Source organism: Rhincodon typus, chromosome 14, assembly GCF_021869965.1.
Source record: "Rhincodon typus isolate 14 chromosome 14, sRhiTyp1.1, whole genome shotgun sequence".
Lineage (NCBI taxonomy): Eukaryota > Metazoa > Chordata > Chondrichthyes > Orectolobiformes > Rhincodontidae > Rhincodon > Rhincodon typus.
Window position 1 is genome coordinate 45,848,360 of NC_063345.1, and position 20,189 is coordinate 45,868,548.

General features: G+C 42.8%; 1 protein-coding gene across 5 annotated transcripts; it reads right to left on the reverse strand.

Moving 5' to 3' along the window:
- Positions 1–2,811: 2,811 nt before the first annotated feature.
- LOC109911594 (protein sprouty homolog 2) lies at positions 2,812–6,582 on the reverse strand. 5 transcript variants are annotated; one of them, XM_020510925.2, is made up of 2 exons: positions 6,123–6,582; positions 2,812–4,187 (listed from the first exon to the last, which is right to left on the reverse strand). In XM_020510925.2, exon 2 carries the CDS (start codon positions 4,136–4,138, stop codon positions 3,269–3,271), a length of 870 nt encoding a protein of 289 aa, XP_020366514.2. In that variant the 5' UTR covers positions 4,139–4,187; positions 6,123–6,582; the 3' UTR covers positions 2,812–3,268. The 5 variants fall into 5 exon arrangements, with proteins under 5 accessions (XP_020366514.2, XP_048461379.1, XP_048461378.1 ...); XM_048605422.1 differs by lacking the exon at positions 6,123–6,582 and adding an exon at positions 5,987–6,105; XM_048605421.1 differs by lacking the exon at positions 6,123–6,582 and adding an exon at positions 5,714–5,790.
- Positions 6,583–20,189: the final 13,607 nt, after the last annotated feature.

Here is a 20,189-nt window from a genome sequence, read left to right on the forward strand (position 1 = left end):
CCTGAATGCACAATGTACCAATAACCGGAGTCCTTCCTTCATATGGCACCATTCACAGTATTAATGTGGTATATACAAAAATATATCAAAGTAACTCTAACAAGGAAGCAGGCTCTTGCTATTTTCACAGCCCAAAGAAAGCAAGAAGATGCCTGTGAATGTAACGACCTGTCAGAACGCCCAAAGAAGGCCCAGTGATTCGTCCGCAAACTGTATCAACGTCCCGATTGTACGCTTAACTGATGACCCGATAGGTGCTCTACAAACATCCAGGCAATAAAGTGTCACTGCATTATAGTTCAAAAGGTGCTTCTCTCTCTCTCTCTCTGGGATCCTCTGGCAGACTCTGCATGGTTTATTCGAACCTATTTCAACCCTCGTTTCACGTAATGATTGCTGGAGAGAGGAGGGAGAGAGAGAGAGACGGGAAAGGGCTCGTCCACTTCATTGCATAATGTCAAACAGACCAGTCCAACCAGCAGCTTGTCTCCTCGCTGGCTGCCAAAAAACTTCTAGGAAAACCATGAGCTGCCATCCACGATGTAATCATAAGGCAATCCTAAAAGAAAACGGCCCCCTCTTGTTATTGTACTCAATATGGGCCAGTTTGTATTATGATTTACTACAATTTCAGGTTTACATGGAGGGACAGAATTGTTCCAAGAATATTCATGCTTGAAGATATAAGTATATAATTCAAGAAACCGTTTTGATTTAAGATCCTGCAGGGAGAGCAGGTTGGAATTTAAATCTACTTTACCACAGACTCAGACTGTAAAGGACAGGCCATCCATGCGGGCATCTGAAGCGCTAAGGTCTTTGCTTCATTTAATGGCCAGTTAATTTAACCATCGTGAAGAGCCACATACGTATTTAAGGACAAAATAGCTCCCTCGAACAAATGTCTACTCGGTTACTAGCAATTCTACTACTCTGAAGAAGAGTCCGGACCCGAAACGTCAGCTTTCCTGCTCCTCTGACGCTTCCTGGCCTGCTGTGTTCCTCTAGCTCTACACCTGGTTTACTCTGACAGGAGCTCGCTTTCTGCAAACTGTCTATGTAACAACCAGCCAGAGAACTCGAACTTCAGAGGCTGCCTTGTGTCGCACATATTGGTGCGGGGAGGAAAGGTTACTGAAGGCACTGTATAGCAATGCCATTGCAGCTTCCTAGAGATTGCACACATTTAGGTTGTTCTTGCGGAGAATCGGATGGTTTAGTTGACAAGCAGCCTTGAAATAGGATTTCAGCACCTTTCCCTTAAGAGGAAGCGAGTCCACACACACTAGTTAAGGGACAGCGGGTAGCTACAATTTTAAAGAAACTCCTTTAGAACGAAAGTGACAATGGGATTAAGTTGAACGCATATCTCAATGAACGACAGAAGTTACTGCTGTTCAATTAAATAATGCATTCCCCAGGTTTCCAACGGTAACAACCCAAACAGAACACGTTATACCTCCCCTGATAAGCTTCAACCTTCTCGGAGCACTGTTCGAGAATCGAGTTCTGATTTTCCAGGCTCTAATGAATCCTGAAGAGAAAATAATTGATCATTCAAGGTACAGTTGTCCTGTATTATTAGTCACACGGAATCGGGCTTAACATGGATATTCTCAAAACGGAATTTCATAATGAGTACCAGGTAACAAAGGTAATGTTAGACTTAAATTTATAAACTGAGTGTTTAAAAAGACTTTTAATCGAACTTTAGAATTGATCGTCTTTCACCAAGAATGGGATGTCTGCGCATTCCACAGCGAGTAGCTCCACATGGAGTGGGTGGAAGCATGTTCTAACTCAACGTTAGTTACACTGATTCGGTTTTAAAACGGGATCGGGGAGCTCTATCTACCTCCTCGCTCCTGTGGTCACTAAATGCAGTTACCAAACATTCACTTCCCGCCTGCAAGCCAACTTGAGGCAATCAAGGCAACGCATTGCGCAGCAGAGAGGCCACTACCATTGCTAAAATATTCGCATGATGACTGTTTAGCAGCACATGGCGAGTGGTTTCGTTCAGTGTAGGAGATGCTATTGTGCCCGGAACTGCGAGTTAGAACTGTGGGGCGCAGATTTAGAAAAATTCCCGCTGCTGAAAGACACTTGCTGGGGGCGGGGAGGGGGGGGGGGGGGGGGGGGGGGCGAGGAAAAGAGGATGAGAACGAGAGAATGGGACGGAGGTGGGGGAGAACTTTCTCACTATCCCATTACACAAATGCCAATGTTGCTTTTCAAGACACCAATAACATGCCTGCCCAGCACTTCCTGATAGATAGAGGTCACCTTAAGTGATGCCCCTGTCCTCTGAGCCATTTCATTGAAACACTTCGAATGCTCAGCTTCCAAGACGTGGAGCTCATACTCAGCCGAAACGGAGTTCTCCCCCCTTCTGAACACGACCAATTATTCACTAACATCACATCTACACTGCGCCCAACCTTCAGAATCCCTCAGAATCCGGCAACTAAACTATCAAAAGCGGTTTCAAACGTGTGTCCACAACTGAACTACGCGAACATGTAAATATGCAAATAATGATGTTTGTGATTGAGAAGGAGAGTAAATTTCCAGTGGACGATATCACACATTTCCAAGCCAAGCAATAAATATTGAATACGTCGATCGTGAAGACCAGACTGCATGGTTTTCCCGTTAGTTGAGTGGCGGACAGACGAACACTCGGCCAGTGTCTGCTCCATAGTCCCCTACACTGGCAGTGATGGAGGGGTGGGATGAGGGCTGATGGGGGATAGGGTAGTCCCAAGCCTCTATATCTCAGGTCAAGCATCACCACTCGAACATGTGCTTCGGGGAGTGCGCGCTGGGAGGTGGACTCATCCAATTTCTCTCTGGTCAGGCAGTTGACAAATGGAATCTCAGGAATTTGCCGGCAGAGGAACTCACTGGGCCTACATAACGAACACAGGAAGATCCCATAAGAAGGTGCTTAGCATGAGGATTGACCGTCCCTGTTCTCCCTGCAGGTTACACATGCCCAGACCTCCAGGTAAAGGTGAGGCTTTTGTTTCGGTTTTCAGGAAGGAATCTATTCAAACATCCAACTGAGGGTTCAGCAACCATTCTCTCCCCTAATCCCCTCTCCCCCAAGACCTACACCATGGTCCCGTGCATGTCCTGGGCTGGCCTTCAGAATCCCCTCTCGGGAATCTGACTCAGAAAGCTTTCTTGTTTGTTTTGGAGAGAATGTGCCTTCTGAACTTCCACAGGGTTAACATTGGTCACGGAGATAGCAAGAGTGTCTTGGTCATAAAGGCTTTTCGATGGCTTTCGGACAAGGTGCGTTGGAAAACTTCCTGCACACGGTGTTGGAGTTCTTGCACCGACAGCCCGGTCGCTTGACGCCGTCGTAACATCCCTGGCAGAGGCGGAGGCCGGCTTTGGCTGGTAGGTAGCACCATAAGCACGGCATGAACGCAGAGATGAAGCCCATGGCGGTCCAGCGGGCGCAGCAGTGGCCTTGGCTGCAGGAGCACGGGTTGTCGGCACAGTTGTCCTCGTCGTCACTGGAGCAGTGATAAAAGAGACCCTTCACACAGCACACACAAGTGCCGTACTCCAGAGCGCTCTGCAAAGAGCAAAGGCACCTCTGCTCACAGAGCCAGCACGAAGGCAGAGTCCTGGGGGCCGTACACTCGCTGCATTTGCACTTGCCGCACTGCTCACACCGCAGCGAGTGTTGGCTGCAGTCCTCGCCGCCAGGAACCTTCTTCAGCTCGGCTTTCAGGTCAGCTTTGGGCTGCGCCCGGATAATCCCTTGGCCTGAAGGAGACGAGGTCAGGCTGAGCAGCAGCCTCTGCTCCGAGGTGCTACTGCTGCGGGACGCCGAGCTGACGGTGCTGGTGGACCGGCTCAGCTGCTGCTGGGGCCCCGAGGCCCGCCGATCCGGCTCGCCGGGCCGTTCCCACTTGTGGGCCGAGCCGCCGGGGCTGCTCCTGGGGCCGCTTAGCACCGGGCGCTCCACGTAGTCGTTGTTGGCTCGGATGGCCCGTATCTGGTCGATCGAGAGCACCGGGCCGTGCTGCAGCTCCCCGGGGTCAGGATCAAACCGCTGCCGCCCCCTGTCGTGAGCGAGCTGCAGGGATAGGGGCGATGCGAGCGCTGTGGGAGTCTCCATCTGAATGTGGTCGGTGCAGGCCCGCGGGCTGGGTGCACATTGGTCAGACCTGGGGTGGGGACAGTACAGAGAGAGAGAGGTGAGCGAGGTAATCCTGCAACACTAAACCCCCAGCCATCCTAGAGCAGCTCCCTGGACCGCCCATACCCTGACCTTCCTGGAATACCCCCAGCCCCCTCCTCCTGCTGCCCTAAGGGACGGGGATGAGGAGTGATACCCAGAACTATGACCAAATACCCCGCAGCTTTAAACACTGGCGCCCTACAGCCTTGCCCAGCCCACAGTTTAAACATTCTCAGTATTTCAGGGACAGGCCGGGGCCAGCTGGGATCGGGTCCCCGTTATCACGCCCACAGCATCCCAGTTGGATCAGCCTGGAGTTTAACCTTCAGGACGATGGTAGTTTGTTAGTGGATGGACCTGGGACCGGTGAAGATTGGCACCAGCCTGGCATCTTGGCACAGGCATGTGCGGATGCTCCCAACTAGCATTAATTGGGAGCAATGTGTCCTCAGTGAAAGAGACAAACGTGCTCCCGTTCCCGGTGAAGGTGGCGCGGAAAGCTCTTTGGCAAATTTCACCTTGACCATCCCTCGCTAATTGCTTTCGCTGACAGATGAAAATTTCAGGCCCTTCCTCTGCCGGGTGGTACATGAAAGCCAGAGCTTTCAGCCCCAGGGAAGGCTTCCTAACGGACACGCTGGGAACCGGGGCGATTCCCAATGTCAGTATCCCAGACTCAGTGAGCCGGCAGCGGAGAGATTGCTCTTAGCTCCCGCGCAAGGAAAGACTTAATGAATCAAAAATATCCATCCCAATCTTCCTAAACCCAACCTAATCCCTAGTAATCTGAACTTTATTTTTAAAAAGTCAGCAAGAGCACCACGAAAGAACTGTTCTCATTACGTCCTCCAGAATTACTGTGTTTTCAAATCCCAAACGGGAGATTCAAGAGATCCTGCCTCACCTGATGAATATTTGCATCATTTGTCTTTGTTTAAATTGCAGGGGATCATCGCTTCGGGAGTCAGGCAAGACTATAGTGAAGCGGTGTTGAGTGCGGCCGGCCGGTGGGACCCGGTGAAGCAGCACTCCTCTATCGAATAGCAGAGAATTTGCAATTCCGGATGTGCCGAATCCGATACAGCAAGCTGCCTTGAAATGGATACTACATGCGAAAGTCAAATACTGTAGCAGGGCCATTAGACAGCGCTAGGGACTGAGCAGTCTCTCGGTTCACACACACACGAGACAACTAACAGGAGCACATGTACTAGGGTGGCACCCCTCATTCCTCTCTGCAAATCCCACCCAATTCAAGCAGCATTTAACAGAACATGTTTACTCATCTCCAACCCGGGTTCGGTGCGGGGATTAATATGTCATTTACATTAAAGGTGACAAGGTTAATCCCAAGTAAAATCGTAAACGCAAACATGCAAATACAACAGCAAACAAGGGACAATCAGTAAATGTTATTTAAGAAAAACAACCGGCCTTCTCCCTCAGTTAAAGAGTTCAACATTTACCACAACATTGCTGTGAAGACTTGTTCTGTCTGTAGCCAGGGCTTACCCGAAACAGCTAGTGAAGTTTACACACTGCCTTTCACTTCTGTACAGACTCTTTAATGGATATGACTGGAGCCGGCTACTCACGCACAGTTACATTAAAATGAGGCTACTCAGGCTTTTGATCGATATTAAATATTATCTCCTCCCTCCCCCTCCCCTTCACACAAGTAACAGGATGCTGCAATCGGGTCTAGTTTAATGCAGTCCCCTGTGTTGAGGGAGAAGTGATCATTGATCGGAAAGATCTCTGCAATTGCATGAAAAGAGCGTTAACCTGTCTGCATAAGATATCCGACTCCAGTCTGCCACATGCTTAGAGAGACGAGTGCGTACAGCTGATGTGTATACATTTGTACAATATGTACAGATTACAGCAGGTCATGCCTTATCCTGGCGTGTAGAGTCCTCACCTCGCCGGCAATGTGAACTGCTCCTTGGCGATGCTGCCAGTTAGATTGGACAGTCAGCTTGTCTGCTGCGCTCCGAGTACAGCCACGTTGTCCGAGCAATGACAAGCTCCGGGAATGAAGGGCACCGTATCCTGGGCTGTCAGCGCTCACTGATGCGCTGGAAAGAGGAGCTCTCGACCAAACATCCCCTTCACCAGTGCCGCAGTTCTGCTGCTCGTTACACTGATACACGAAGGCAGAGGCTGCGAGGGAATGGGGCTGGGGGGTGGGGAGTGGGAAGAACAGGAAGGATCAGCAAAATGCACCACACACACAGTCCCCTCTCTCTCCTCAGCGTACAGGGATTTGGCCGGTTATAGCTAATGGCTAAATGGCGTCATTCACGTGAAATTGAATAGGCCATTTGCCGTCCCTAAGGCTTCTCCGCATCCGGTGGTGGGCCATTGGTGAAGGCGAGCAACTATTTAAGGCGAGCCTGTTAAATCACCCAATCTGTGTCGGGCACAGTCAGAAGGCTCGCCTGAACCTTTCCGAGGAGGCGATGTTTATACCGACCCCGAACTGTTTTATGTCCTGGCCTGAGATTTTGCTCGGAAACACCTCCAAGATCTCTATGCAGATATATAATTTTTTTTTATTTTAAAAATCTTAACGGGAGCTGATGGATGTCTATTTTGTGTTTTTATTGCACTCGGGCAAAAGACAGGCATTTGAATAAAATGAATTAGTATTTCCCATCCATTCAAAGCCATTATCGATACTTTCAAAATTGAGATAACGTGAGAGTCAGGAAGAGAGAGGGGGAGATATAAAGGAGTTCTGCCGATTGTGTACAAGAATGAGAACTCCACCTGTTAATGTATTCTGAACGGGACATTAACTCGGGCTCCCGTTCGCTTAATTCGTAAAGTGCTTTCTCCCTTAGACTGAATTTTCTAACCTTTTGTTGAATAAAGCTTTAGACTTTTAATCTTATATTAATGTGTGAGACCTGGCTATTAATTACATCCAAGACTTACAATAAGTCTGTTTGTGATTTACAGCAGTATGTATCTCACTGCTCAGTATCCGGTTTGCGGAGTGAGAACTGTGGTGGTGAATCAAAGCCGTCATCAAGTGGTATTATTTGGTTCTGCAGAAGTCTGAATGACTGTTGTAAGAAACATTTCACAGCCCTTGTTCGCTCCTAACCATCCTTCTGAATCATCCGCCAACATATGACATCAGGGTACAGAGGAGGGACTCCAGTTCACTCTCACACTGAGTGCGAGGTCACTGGGTTAACAAAGCCTCTGAACTACTTGTCCAAGACATAACGATTTGGCATGAGTGTGATTCTGTCAACGTTCTTACTGCGCCTAGCCTATACTTTCATCTCTACTTTCTGCCCAACTCCCCAAAGAATTGGGATCAGAGAGACTCAAACTGTCACGTGTTTTGAGCAACCATCTCTTCAATGGCTATTTTCACCTTTTGAAATAAGCTGTTTTGTTAACTGCCTTTTACTGATTAGGAATTATGTAAGTAACCCTTTGCGGACATCTCCAAGGAAATTGTTGATCACTGGTTGCGTTGCTTTTTAATTCGCAACACTGTGACTCGATCAGAATTAATTCATCGCTGAAATATCACCCCACGTATCGGTGCGCATTTAAAAAAAAAACTTCAAATCAGCAAGTACTTTAATGATATTGTTCTTTAACCACTACTCCCATTCCCTGTTTCAAATAGTTGAATTTTCACTTTATCTTGTTAACCAAATATAACATTTTTAAAAATGGAAATAGCGATAAGTTTCAACCGTAGCTTTCACCTTTTTCTTCTAGCTTCCAAGATCCATTTTAGAGGATTTACAAATGGAATTTTCATTTATCTTAGAACTAGCCTAACACAGACGAGAAACACCACCTAGGTACAACTATCTCTCCCAGAAACTATGCAGAGCCTGCTCCCAGGAGCCCAGCAGCGAGGAGATGAACGCTGGGAGGCTTAAATGCCAACACAAAAAAACACGAAATCTTTATCCTGAGGAATGCAGGCCGTCAGCCAGAGTGTCTTAAATAGACACTCTTTTATACAGAGGTAGGAGTGAGTATCAGAGCAGTTTGACTGTCCTTCCCCCATCAAATGAAAAACAAACAGGCCACATTTCATCCCCCTTTACCACCCATCTTTCAAAACAAAATCCAATTTCCTAAGTCTCACCATACATATACAAACCAGCTACATTTCACATTAACAAGAACATGGCTTTTTTGTATGAAAAGGTGAAAAATCTTTCCACATCTAATCCTAAAGAAAAGTTTGATTCATTGTGAAGTCCCAAATCTAAGTCACATTTTTCCAACACTGTATAGTGCCATATCATGGTGTTGTATTCCACCAAACTTTGTAAAGTAACCATTTACTGCCCCTTGTGCACACTATAAATTAACAAAAATATAGAAGATGTATACAAAAAGGAAATTCAGACTTGCAAATACAATTGTATTAGTCTGATCAAAATCTTGTCAGTTGGATTGCGAGTTTAGCCATCACATTATGGTTGGGCAATATTTCATGGATCAATCTGAAATGGTTATTTTATTTTCGTGGTGACTGCAATGTGTCAACTAAATAAACATATATAACTAGCATGAAGTAGTTCTTAAATATGGGCATACAACTAATACCTCTATTATTACATTCTTCAGGGATTCCAGTGGCTAGTGTTTCAGAAGAGCAGGATCTCAAATCCAGTAGTTTACTGCTTTATAAGAATGTGGCCATTTAGCCCATTATTCTACTATAAAGGTAAATATGTATAACAGGAATGCCCCTTTAAGCTTTAAAGATCTAACTCCATGATCACAATTTAAGAAATTGAATTCGATTTTTTCAAAAACATAGAAATAATCTGGTATCAGCACTTTAAAAAGGTCATTTAAAAACTAATTCATTTTGGCCTTTTAAAGATGAACATCTGTCATTCCTCCAAGTTCGATGCCATATATCCCTCTAACATGGCCTTGTAAGCCATTCAGTTGTAACAAATGGAAGCAAATGAGAATGGAAATATATACCAGATTTGTCAGAAATCTCCACACCTTGAGAATGCATTAAAAAAGAAAACTGTGTGAAATAAGGACCTTTTAAGATGAATTATAGGTTCATTGCTATTAATAGGAAAAAGCTGCTGATTGCATGATGCACACAGAGAATGTTTACAGTGCAGGAAGATTGGCAAGGTTCCACATGGTAAACTGGTTAGTAAGGTTAGATTACATGAAATACAGGGGTAACTGGCCAATTTGGATACAAAACTTGCTCAAAGATAGGAGACAGAGAGTGGTGGTGCAGGCCTGTGACCAGCGGTGTGCCACAAGGATCAGTGCTGGGTCCACTGCTTTTTGTTACTTATATAAATGCTTTGGATGTGAACACAGGTGGTACGGTTAGTAAGTTTGCAGATGACACCAAAGTTGGTGGAGTAGTGGATATCAAAGAAGGTTACCTCAGAGTACAGTGGGACTTTGATCAGATGGGCAGGTGGGCCAAAAAGTGGCAGATGGAGTTTAATTTAGATAAATCTGAGGTGCTGCATTTTGGAAAGGCAAATCAGGGCAGGACTTATACACTTAATGGTAAGGTCCTGGGGAGTGTTGCTGAACAAAGAGATGTTGGAGTGCAGGTTCATAGTTCTTTGAAAGTAGAGTCGGAGGTAGGCAGAGTAGTGAAGGCAGCATTTGATATGCTTGCCTTTATTGGTCAGTGCATTGAGTATAGAGAGTTGGGAGGTCATGTTGCGGCTGTACAGGACATTGATTAGGCCACTTTTGGAGTATTGCATTCAGTTTTGATCTCTCTGTTATAAGAAGGATACTGTAAAACTTGAAAACGTTCAGAAAAGATTTACAAGGATGTTGCCAGTGTTGGAGGGTTTGAGGTATAAGGAGAGGCTGAATAGGCTGGGGCTATTTTACATGGAGTATTGGAGGCTCAGAGGCGACCTTATAGAAGTTTATAAAATCATGAGGGCCATAGACGGGTGAATAGCCAAAGTCTTTTCCCCAGGGTAGCAGAGTCCAAAACTAGAGGGCAGACTTAAGGTGAGAGGGGAAGATTTATATGGGACTTAAATGGCAACATTTTCACGCAGAGGGTGGTGCGTGTATGCAATGAGCTGCCAGAGGAAGTGGTGGTGGCTGGTACAATTACAACATTTAAAGTCACCTCAATGGGTGTATGAATAGGAAGGGTTTAGAGGGATATGGGCCAAATGCTTGCAAATGGGACTAGATTAATTTAGGATTTCTGATTGGCTTCGATGAGTTTGTCCAAAGGGTCTGTTTCCATGTTGTACAGCTCTATGACTCTATGAGGTAATTCTGTTGGTCATATCTATGACAGCTCTCTATATTAGCAATTCAGTGAGATTCACTCTCCCAAGCTTTCCCCATATTCCAGGAAAATTCTTTTCTTCAGGCATCTATCCAATTCCTTTTTGAAAACCACAGACAATCCACCTTCACTATTTATCTGGCTGTGCAATCCAAGCTCTTACCACTCAATGAATTAAATAAAGCCCTCATGTTGTCTTGGGTGCTTTGGTTCTTTTGCCAAACATCTGAAATCGATATCCCTTGATTTTCAAACCCTTCACCAAATAAAACAGTTTTCACTGTCTACTCTTTCCACACCCCTTGTGAGTTTGCATATCTATGAAATGTCCTCTCAAACTTTTCTTCACTCGGGAGAACAGCCCGAAGTTCTCCAATCTACCTGCATAACTGAAGCCCATAGTTCCTGGAATCATTCTCCTAAATCTTTCTAAAGCCTCACGTCCTTTCTGAATTTTGAAGTGCAGAATTGAAAACAATACTTCAGTTAAGGCAGAAACATTGTATTATATGGGTTCATTATGGTATGCGCTCCATACTTCCATTTATAAAGCCCACTTTCTCAAGCTAGCTTGCCATTATTAATGCTATCTGTGCAAATAACCACAGGTCTTGATGCTCATGCACTCACTTTAGTATTGCAACCCTTATTTTATATTTCCTCTTCTCCTTCTTTTTAATGAAGTGCTGTGAGAAAGGGACACAGTGTTGAGAGCCATAGAGAAGTCGATGACAGTTTCGCAGAGGGGTTAGTAATTTTAGAATGCCAACAGGGAGAGAAACATATGTTTAGCAGTAGCATAATACTTGACAGGGTGAAAATTATGGAGCATGATTCTTTGAATGTGGAAGCTAGCTGGTGGAAAGAGAAGACAAAGGGAACTTTATCATGCCTCTGGGAGACCGGGGATGAAGTGACAACAGAAGTATGGGAAAGAGTCATATATGGTTGATGACTCTGTCAAGTACAGTTGAGGGGAGGTGGGGAATCCTCAGTAAAGGAAGAAAAAAGACATGTCAGAAGGAGCATTGTGAAAGGTAACATTATCAGAATTGGTGTGACGGGGTGGAGAAACTGGGAGAATTAAAGGATTCCTTAGAGGAGCCAGGGGATGAGGAATGCATTCAAGACAGCTGTCAGTGTTTCAGAGATAGTAGGAACTGCAGATGCTGGAGAATCTGAGATAACAAGGTGTAGAGCTGTATGAACATAGCAGGCCAAGCAGCATCAGAGGAGCAGGAAAGCTAATGTTTCAGGCCTAGAAGGGTCTAGGATCTTGTTATCTCAGCTGTCAGTGTTGATGGGTTTATACTGAATATTAACAGGCAGCCTATTCCCAGATGTGGAGACAGGTAAGTCAATGAACTGAAGGTCAGTGTTGGAGATGGACCATTGGTGATGAGGAAGAGTTGGAAATTGGAAGCGAAGTTCCTGAATATTTTTCCAGTTCTGGGTCAGAGTTGGAAATGGCACCAATAAAATCATTGCTGCAACAGAAATGTTGTGGTAGGGGGAGGGGTCTGGAAGTAGAACTGGAAGAAGTTCCACACATCCTGCTAAAGAATAGGCATAACTTGTTGCCCATAAGAGTGCAGCAAAATCTTTTATTCGGAGATCATGAGACAAGTTAAAGGTGAAATAGTTCAATAAGGGAACAGGTTCAGTCTTGTGAAGGAAGGTAGTAGTGGATGGAGATTGCTCAAGAAAGAAGGAGAGAGGCCTCAGTCTGTCCTGTATAATAAGATTGAACATTCCGAGTGAAAAGAAGGCATATAGGCCAGGACACTGAGAATTGTTGAAATGACATTGAGTTTCGGAAGAATCACAAATTTAATTGGGAAGAGATTGGACAAAGTTAGAAAAAGTAGTATCAGGATGGGAAGAAATCAGTTCAGTGGACCAGGAACAGGCTGAAACAATGGGTCAACCAGTACAGTCCTATTTATGGATTTTGGAAAGGGGGTAGAAGTGGGATGTTGGGATTGAGGATTATTTGGTGGGAAGCTGTGGAGAAGATTTGCAGTGGGGATATGTTCAATGACAGTCATGGAAACCACGCCTTTAATGTGCAGTTGTTGGGTCATAATCCAGGGGGAGGTAGGAAGAAGTGTCTGAGAGTTGGTTTTAATCTTTACAAGGTAGGGATCAATATGACATATAACAACAGTACCACTTTTGTCAGCAGTGGTGACAATGTCAGGATTAGATCTGAGAGAAAAAGCATATAGCAAGCTCAGGGAAAGGCAGGTTCGAGTAAGTATGGGGAAGAGAGAAATTGAGATGGTCAAATCAAGCTGACAGTTTTCAATTAAAAAATTGAGTGTGTAAGAGGTCAGATGGAGTGTCCAAATGGAGGGAGAATGCTAGAGGCTGGTGAAAGAGTCAGCTGGTCAGAAACTAATGTCATTTCAACAATTCTCAGTGTCCTGGCCCTATATGCCTTCTTTTCACTAGGAATGTTCAATCTTATTATACAGGACAGACTGAGGGCTCTCTCCTTCTTTCTTGAACAGTCTCCATCCACTACTACCTTCCTTCACAAGGCTGAACCTGTTCCCTTATTGAACTATTCATAATGAGGCAGACTGAGATGTGCATTTCAAAAGATAATTAAATTAGTGCATTAACGAGTGAAAAAATAATTATTAGGGGCTGTAACTGTCTAAAATTTTATTCATTTTCCCTCAGGAACTGTGATGCTTAACAATTGTTGCACCAAATTAGTTGCCTTGTTTTAAATTTCATATGGCATTTTTCAAAAATGAAAGAAACACAGAAATAAATGTCTTTCTTCCTGGAGCTCTCATTACAGGGTACATGTTTCTCAGTTTTGTATTTTTTTCTCTCTCTATACATTTAGGCCACTACTCAACAGAAGGGAAGCAATTTCACCACTTGATCTTCACATTATAATTTCACTTGAATTTGTAATTATTATTAAGTATGCCCTCATTGTTTTGGTTTGGCAGACTGATTTGTCTGGTCGACAAGGTCAGAAAAGGGATGCCTTCCAGACTACACTTCTGTCACTGGAAAGGATCACATTGCAAACTGTCCTAGTTGGCCACCTCTATGAAGGGAGGAAAAGAAAATCAAAAGCTAAATGGAATGATTTTATTACAGCCCAGCCTTATAATGGTGTTTAGCTAAGTTGAATAAAATCCATCTAATAACTGCATCTTTTACTATTCATTGCACAGTGTTATTCGGAAGGCCTCATATTAAGTTGATTGATTGAAGCTGCAGAGACAGTTGACTGGTGCAATTTTTTTTCCATTCCTGGGATATGTGGGTGCTGCTGACTAGGCAAGCATTTGTTTCTTATCCCAAAATATTTTTCAGAAGCTGATGGTGACTAGACTTGTTGAACTGCTGTAACCTTTATTATGTAGGTACACTCAGAATGCTATTAGGGAGAGAGTTTCAGGATTTTGACCCAGTAACAGTGAAGGAACTGCATTAAAGCTCCAAGTCAGAATTATGTATGGCTTAAAGGTGAACTTGCAGGTGTTGGTGTTGTCATGTAATTATTGCCCTTGGCCTTCTAGATGGTAGAGGCCATACTTTTGGAAGGTGCTGTCGAAGGAGCTTTGGTGAGTTGCTGCAGTGCATTTTGTGGATGATACATACTGCTGCCACTATGTGCGGTGGTGAAAAGTGTCAATGTTTAAGGTCATGGATAGGGTGCCAGTCAAGTGGGCTGTTTTGTCCTGAGTGGTGACAATCTTCTTGTTGGAGCAGCATGAATCCAGACAAGTGGAGACTATTCCATCACACTACTGTAGATGGTGAAGAGGCATTGAGAAGACAGGAAGTGAGTTGGTTCCGGTAGAATTCTTAGCATTGACATTGTTTGTGAAACAACAGTAATTTGAATTCTTGTCAGTTCACTTTCTGGTCTTGGGTGTTGATAGTCGCGAATCACCAATAGTAATGCCATTTAATGTAAAGAGGAAATTCTTAGATTATCTGTTCTTTGAGATTGTCATTACATGGCAGCTCTGTAGTGCAGGTGTTACTTGCCAATTATGAAGCCAAGTCTGAATATTGTTCAGGTCATGCTACATATAGATTTGGACTGCTTTAGCATCTGAGGATTAGTGAAGGGTGCTAAATATTGTGTAATCATCGACAAACATCCCCACTTCTAGTTTTATGGCACAGAGATCATTGATAAAGAAGCTAAAGATTGTTGGACTTGAGATGCTATCCTGAGAAAGTCCTGCTGTGATGTCCTGGGAGTCAGATGAACTGAGTCCCAGGAACTGATATGAACCAACTGAATTAGTTTCTGCATCCACCTTAAGTATGCTCGGTGAAGAAAAGGAGATCATTATCATGTGGTCCCTGTTTTTTGTTCTCTTTTATATATGAGATATGGATGTTGTAGGCAAGGCCAGCAGTTATTGTCCATTCTTAGTTGCCCTTGAAACTGTGATAGTAAGTCATTTTTTGAACTGCTGCGGTCGAAGTCATCAGTTCAACTGGGACAAAGTGACTATACTGGGACAAGCAAATAAGAGACATGCAAAGGAATTTCTGAAGGCCTGGTTCTCAACATGGGACTCCATTAACAAACACATAGAAATAGATCCCGTATACAGACCCCTGCTGAAAAATAGAACCAGAAGCGACAAGACCCATCACACTAGAGGATCATACAAATTCGAAACGGAGCAAAACACCAATACTTCGATTAGAGGTCGCACTGATGATGTTGCCCAGAATGGTAACAAAATGTCTGCAAACCATGGAACAACTGGCTCGGTGAGCAAATGAACAATTGCAACTGGATTACTATTGCTCAATAAAATTTAGATTTAGACTTTATTGTCATGTGTCCTCAAGTGCAAAAGCACAGGAGTACAGTGAGATGTTTCCAATGTCACCACACAAGGTACCATCTTAGGTACAAGTACCAAGGTACAAAAACTTAAGAACAAGGTAGAAAGAAATAAGGAACAAAGTTAGAAGTTAAATGTTACAGTCACTCTTAGAATAGCTTAAAAAATAAAAGAAATAAATTTAAAAGTTAAACATTACAGTCCTTCTTTAGTATTAAGTTGAAAAATAAAGAAATAAAGCTAAAAGGAGCAGTGGCATTCTGAGAACACAATGCGGATAAATGGAACAACAAGGGAACACAGTGAGAGTGAGGGTCACCCAAGAACACAATTTTGGCTAAAATGAGAATCAGCCACCAAAGAATATGGGGTAGTAATAGTGGTCCGAAAACACAGCTAGGACATATTACAAAATTATGTCACTGCACACGGAGGTGGTGCAGTGAATACATTAGTAGGATTTATATTTGTTTAGTTTAAATTAAATTAAAGAAGTCTAAATTAATTAAATTATGTAAAACAATGCCTGTTCAATTAATTCATCAAATGGAGGGATAAAGATTAAAATAAATTGCAAAGCGTATGAGGAAAATGTTCTGAAATTTTCAGCAAGTTAAAATCTGAGGTAAATAGAAGTCAAGAATTAAGTTAAACATTTAAATTAACCTCCTTTTAAAATGAAGTGAATACAAAGGAAAGTGTTGATTGGTTAGTGACTGGTGAATATTTATTTATTTAGGTATGAAGCTTATGTTTATAGAGTTAGTTAAATATCTAATAAATAGAAACAGACAGGGCATTTTGATTCCATGGATTACACATTCTACTCCATGTGGGAACTCAAAGAAGCTTCTTGTGTCCTGGACAATTTCATGTGCAGGAGGTGTCATCAGCTGCAAAAGCTTGAACTTTGGGTTTTGGGAATTGAGCAGCAATTATGCATCGGCGAAGCTGACCACTCTGTGGATAGCATGTTTCTGGATGTAATTACCCCTCAGCTTAACAGAGTACCAGCAGAGAGGGGCTGGTAGCAGTATTCAGTTAGGGAGAATCAAGCAGGTAGTGCAGGGGTTCCCTATGGGCATCTTTCTTTCTGCTTTTCGATTCTGAATATTAGTGAGCATGATCATTCCCCTTGGGAGTCCAGTCAAAGCCAAGTCCATGACTGTTCAGCTGTACAGGAAGGACAGGAGGAAGAATGGAAAATAAATAGTGATGGGGATTTAATAGTTAGAGGAACAGACGGTCATTTCTGCAGCTGCAAACATGACTCCATATTGTTTCTTAGGCGCCAGTGTCAAGAATGTCACTGAGTGGTTGCAGAGGAATCTGAAAGGCAAGGGTGAACAGTCACGGTCCTTATCCATACCAACAACATGGATAAAAAGAGGGATGAAGTTCTGCAGGCAGATTTTAGTAATCTAAGAAAGAAACTAGCAAGTAGAATCTCAGAGGCTGTAATCTCCCAATTAGTCTTGGTGCCACACGCTTGTGAGTATAGAAACAGGAGGATCGGGTAAATGAATGTGTGACTGGAGTGATGGTACAGAAGGAAGGATTATAGGTTCTTGGAATATTGGGACCAGCTCTCTGGGGTGGGGACTGCAGCAGGATCTCTATAGACTGTGCAGTTGGGCCAGGACCATTGGCATTGTAAACAGCCTGCCTAGCCATTAGGAACATAGGAACAGGAGTAGGTCATTCAGGCCATCAAACCTGTTCTGCCATTCAGTGAGATTAAGGCTGATCTGTGGCCAACTCCATATACTTGCCTTTGGCCTGTATCACTTAATACCTCTGCTGAATGAAAAATAATCTATCTCACATTTAAAACTTACAACTGATCTAGCATCCCAAACCATTTGTGGAAGAGAGTTCCAAGCCTCTACCACCCTTTCTGTATAGAAGTGCTTCCTAACATGTCTCCTGAATGGTCTGATCCTAATTCTTAGACTATGCCCATTAGTTCTAGAATCTCCAACCGATGTAACTATATTTATCTTCCCTGTATTTTCCTGTTAATATCTTGAAGACTTTGATCAGATCATCTCTTAAATTTCTAAATTCTAGAGAAAACAGGTCTAATTTGTATAATCTCTCCTCATAACTTAAACTCTAGAGTCCTATCATTCCTGTAAACCTGAGTTGTACTCCCTTCAAGGTCAATATATCCTTCCTAAGGTGTGATTGCCTCACAATATTGCAGGTGAGATATATCTAGGATTTTGTACAGCTGCAACATAACATTTAGTTAGATCATGGCTTATCCGATTATTTCACAATCTCAACTCTCAAAAACCTTTCACCCTGTTGCTTCTCAAGAATCTATTTACCACTGCCTCAGAAATATTTAATGACTCTGCTTCCAATATCTTTTGAGACTCACCAAACACGATGAATTTTCTTTCTCATTTCTGTTCTCAATGATGACCCCTTATTTTCTGACAGGAGGAAACATCCTCTCCAGATCCACACTGTCAAGACCCCTCAGGATCTTTTAAGATCCTAAGATTAAGTCCATGAAGACTCAAAAAACATGTCAGTCTGTAGCTCCAATAATTTGCTCAGTACCACTTGCCTGATAATTATAATTCTCCTGAGTTCTTTCCTGCCTTCCAGTTCCTCATTTACAGCTTTACTTGGATGTTCCTTATGTTCACTGCAGTGAAGCTCAATGCAAAGTAACTGTTTAATTCATCTGCTATTTCTTTATTTTCCAATATTAATTTCTTAGATTAATTTCTGTTGAATTAACACTCACCTTGTTAACAATTTTCCTTTTTAAATATCTGTAGAAACATTTGCTGCCTTTTTCTATATTTCTGGCTAGCTTTCTCTTGAATTCTGTAACTTTTATCTTATTAATCACATAGTCAACCTTTACATTATGTACCTTGTCCAATCTTCTGATCTGACACCAATTTTGCACAATTATATGCCCATTCTTTAAGTTTGATATTAACTTTAACCTTTACATTAACCACAGATGGTGGTGGGTCTCCTGCTTGGAATTTTTCTTTACTGTTGGAATGTAGCTATTTTGGGTATTCTGAAATCCTGAATTGTCTGCCACTGCATTCATAAAGCCATAGAGACATAGAGTCATACAGCATTTCAGACCCTTCGGTCCAACTTGTCCGCACCAACCAGATATCCTAAATTAATATAGTCTCATTTGCCAGCATTTGGCTCTCACTCTAAACCCTTCCTATTCATATACCCATCCAGATGTCTTTTAAATGTTGTAATTGTACTAGCCTCCACCACTTCTTCTGGCATACACCCATCACCTTCTGATGTTACCCCTCACATCCTCTTTAAATCTTTCCCCTCTCACCTTAAACTCCCCCATCCTGGGAAAAAAATGACCTTGGGTATTCACCCTATCCATGCCCTGCATGATTTAATAAGCCTCTATAAGGCCACCCTTCAGCCTCCGATGTTCCAGCCTGTTCAATCTCTCACTATAACTCAAAGATTTCAGTCCTGGCAACATCATTTTAAATCCTTTCTGCACCCTGTCATGTTTAACAACATCCTTTCCATAGCATGGAGACCTGAATTGAATGCAGTATTCTTAAAAGTGGCCTCACCAATGTTCTGTACAGCCACAACACGATATCCCAAAACTCCATAAACATCAATGATAATGGCCACATTAATGTTTCTAGGCCTGAAACGTCAGCCTTCCTGCTCCTCTGATGCTGCTTGGCCTGCTGTGTTCTTCCAGCTCTGCACCTTGTTGTCTCTAACATTTTTGTGATATTGGTTGAATGATAAATTTTGGTCCAGACAATAGGGATAACTGTCTTGCTTTACTCTGAAAAAGTTCTATAGGATCCTGTGCATCTACCTGAGTGGGCAAAGTGGTTAATCTGAGTGTCAGTCTTTGTTATGGGCCTCAAATTCTGGAGTAGGACTTGAACCCAGAACATAGTGACTCAGACAAGAGCACTGTCAGTTCAAAGGGTTCTTACTTAATGCCTTTTATTATGATCCCAGCTGATGTTATTACCAGACAAGTCAGAGCCCAGACTGAAACTGGCTTAATCAATCATATCTTGTCTTTTTTAAATTAACAAGGTGGTCTGTAACTGAAACACAAGCACGCAATGCTGCAGATTTGGTTTTAATAATAAAATATAAGTTTATTAAGCAAAAGAAAATTAGATAAAATAGAATAAACCAAGCTATTTACATGTAATGCAATTTGAAAGATGTAGAAACAGACAGAAAAAAGGTAATACCATCTATCTCATCATCATCAGCACTTTACAGCACTCAAACACCAGAGAGAGTCCCCTTCTCCATACACATTTAAGCCTGATTTTACTGTTTCTTTCAATTTCTGGTCTTGGTAGTTTGAGAGCTTGTTCCTAGATTAGTCACACAACAGACCTTAAAGCTTCTAAGCTTCAAAGAACTCCTTCAAGGAAATTGTTTTGCACAGGTTACCTCAGTGGAAGTAAGGGAAGTAGGGAGAGTTTAAACTAAGTAGTGAGGACAAGAGATCAAATTTGGGATTATACTGTAAATTAGAAAGTATAGACAAGGCAAGGGATAAAGTTATTAATATGGAAAATCATAAACTGGTCATGACAAAAAGAGAGAGAGAAATCACATAGCTAAGAGTAAATAAACGTATCACGGTAGAGCTTACAAAACTAATATGAGAATGAAGCAAAAGGCTCAGTATCTGTATGTGTATAGTCTTTGAAACAAGATAGATGAACTGATACAACAAATAGAAATACACAAGTACAATTTGCTATTCATTACATACACATGGCTGTAGGATGACATAGATTGGGATCTGAATATGGAAGGATAAGGAGGAAGAAGT

Coding starts and splice junctions, on each gene's coding strand:
- LOC109911594 (XM_020510924.2), bottom strand. CDS start 5,341: ATGGCCCTGCTACAGTATTTGACTTTCGCATGTAGTATCCATTTCAAG. Junction 4,188..5,105: donor ATGATGCAAATATTCATCAG/GTGAGGCAGGAT, acceptor TCCCCACCCCAG/GTCTGACCAATGTGCACCCA.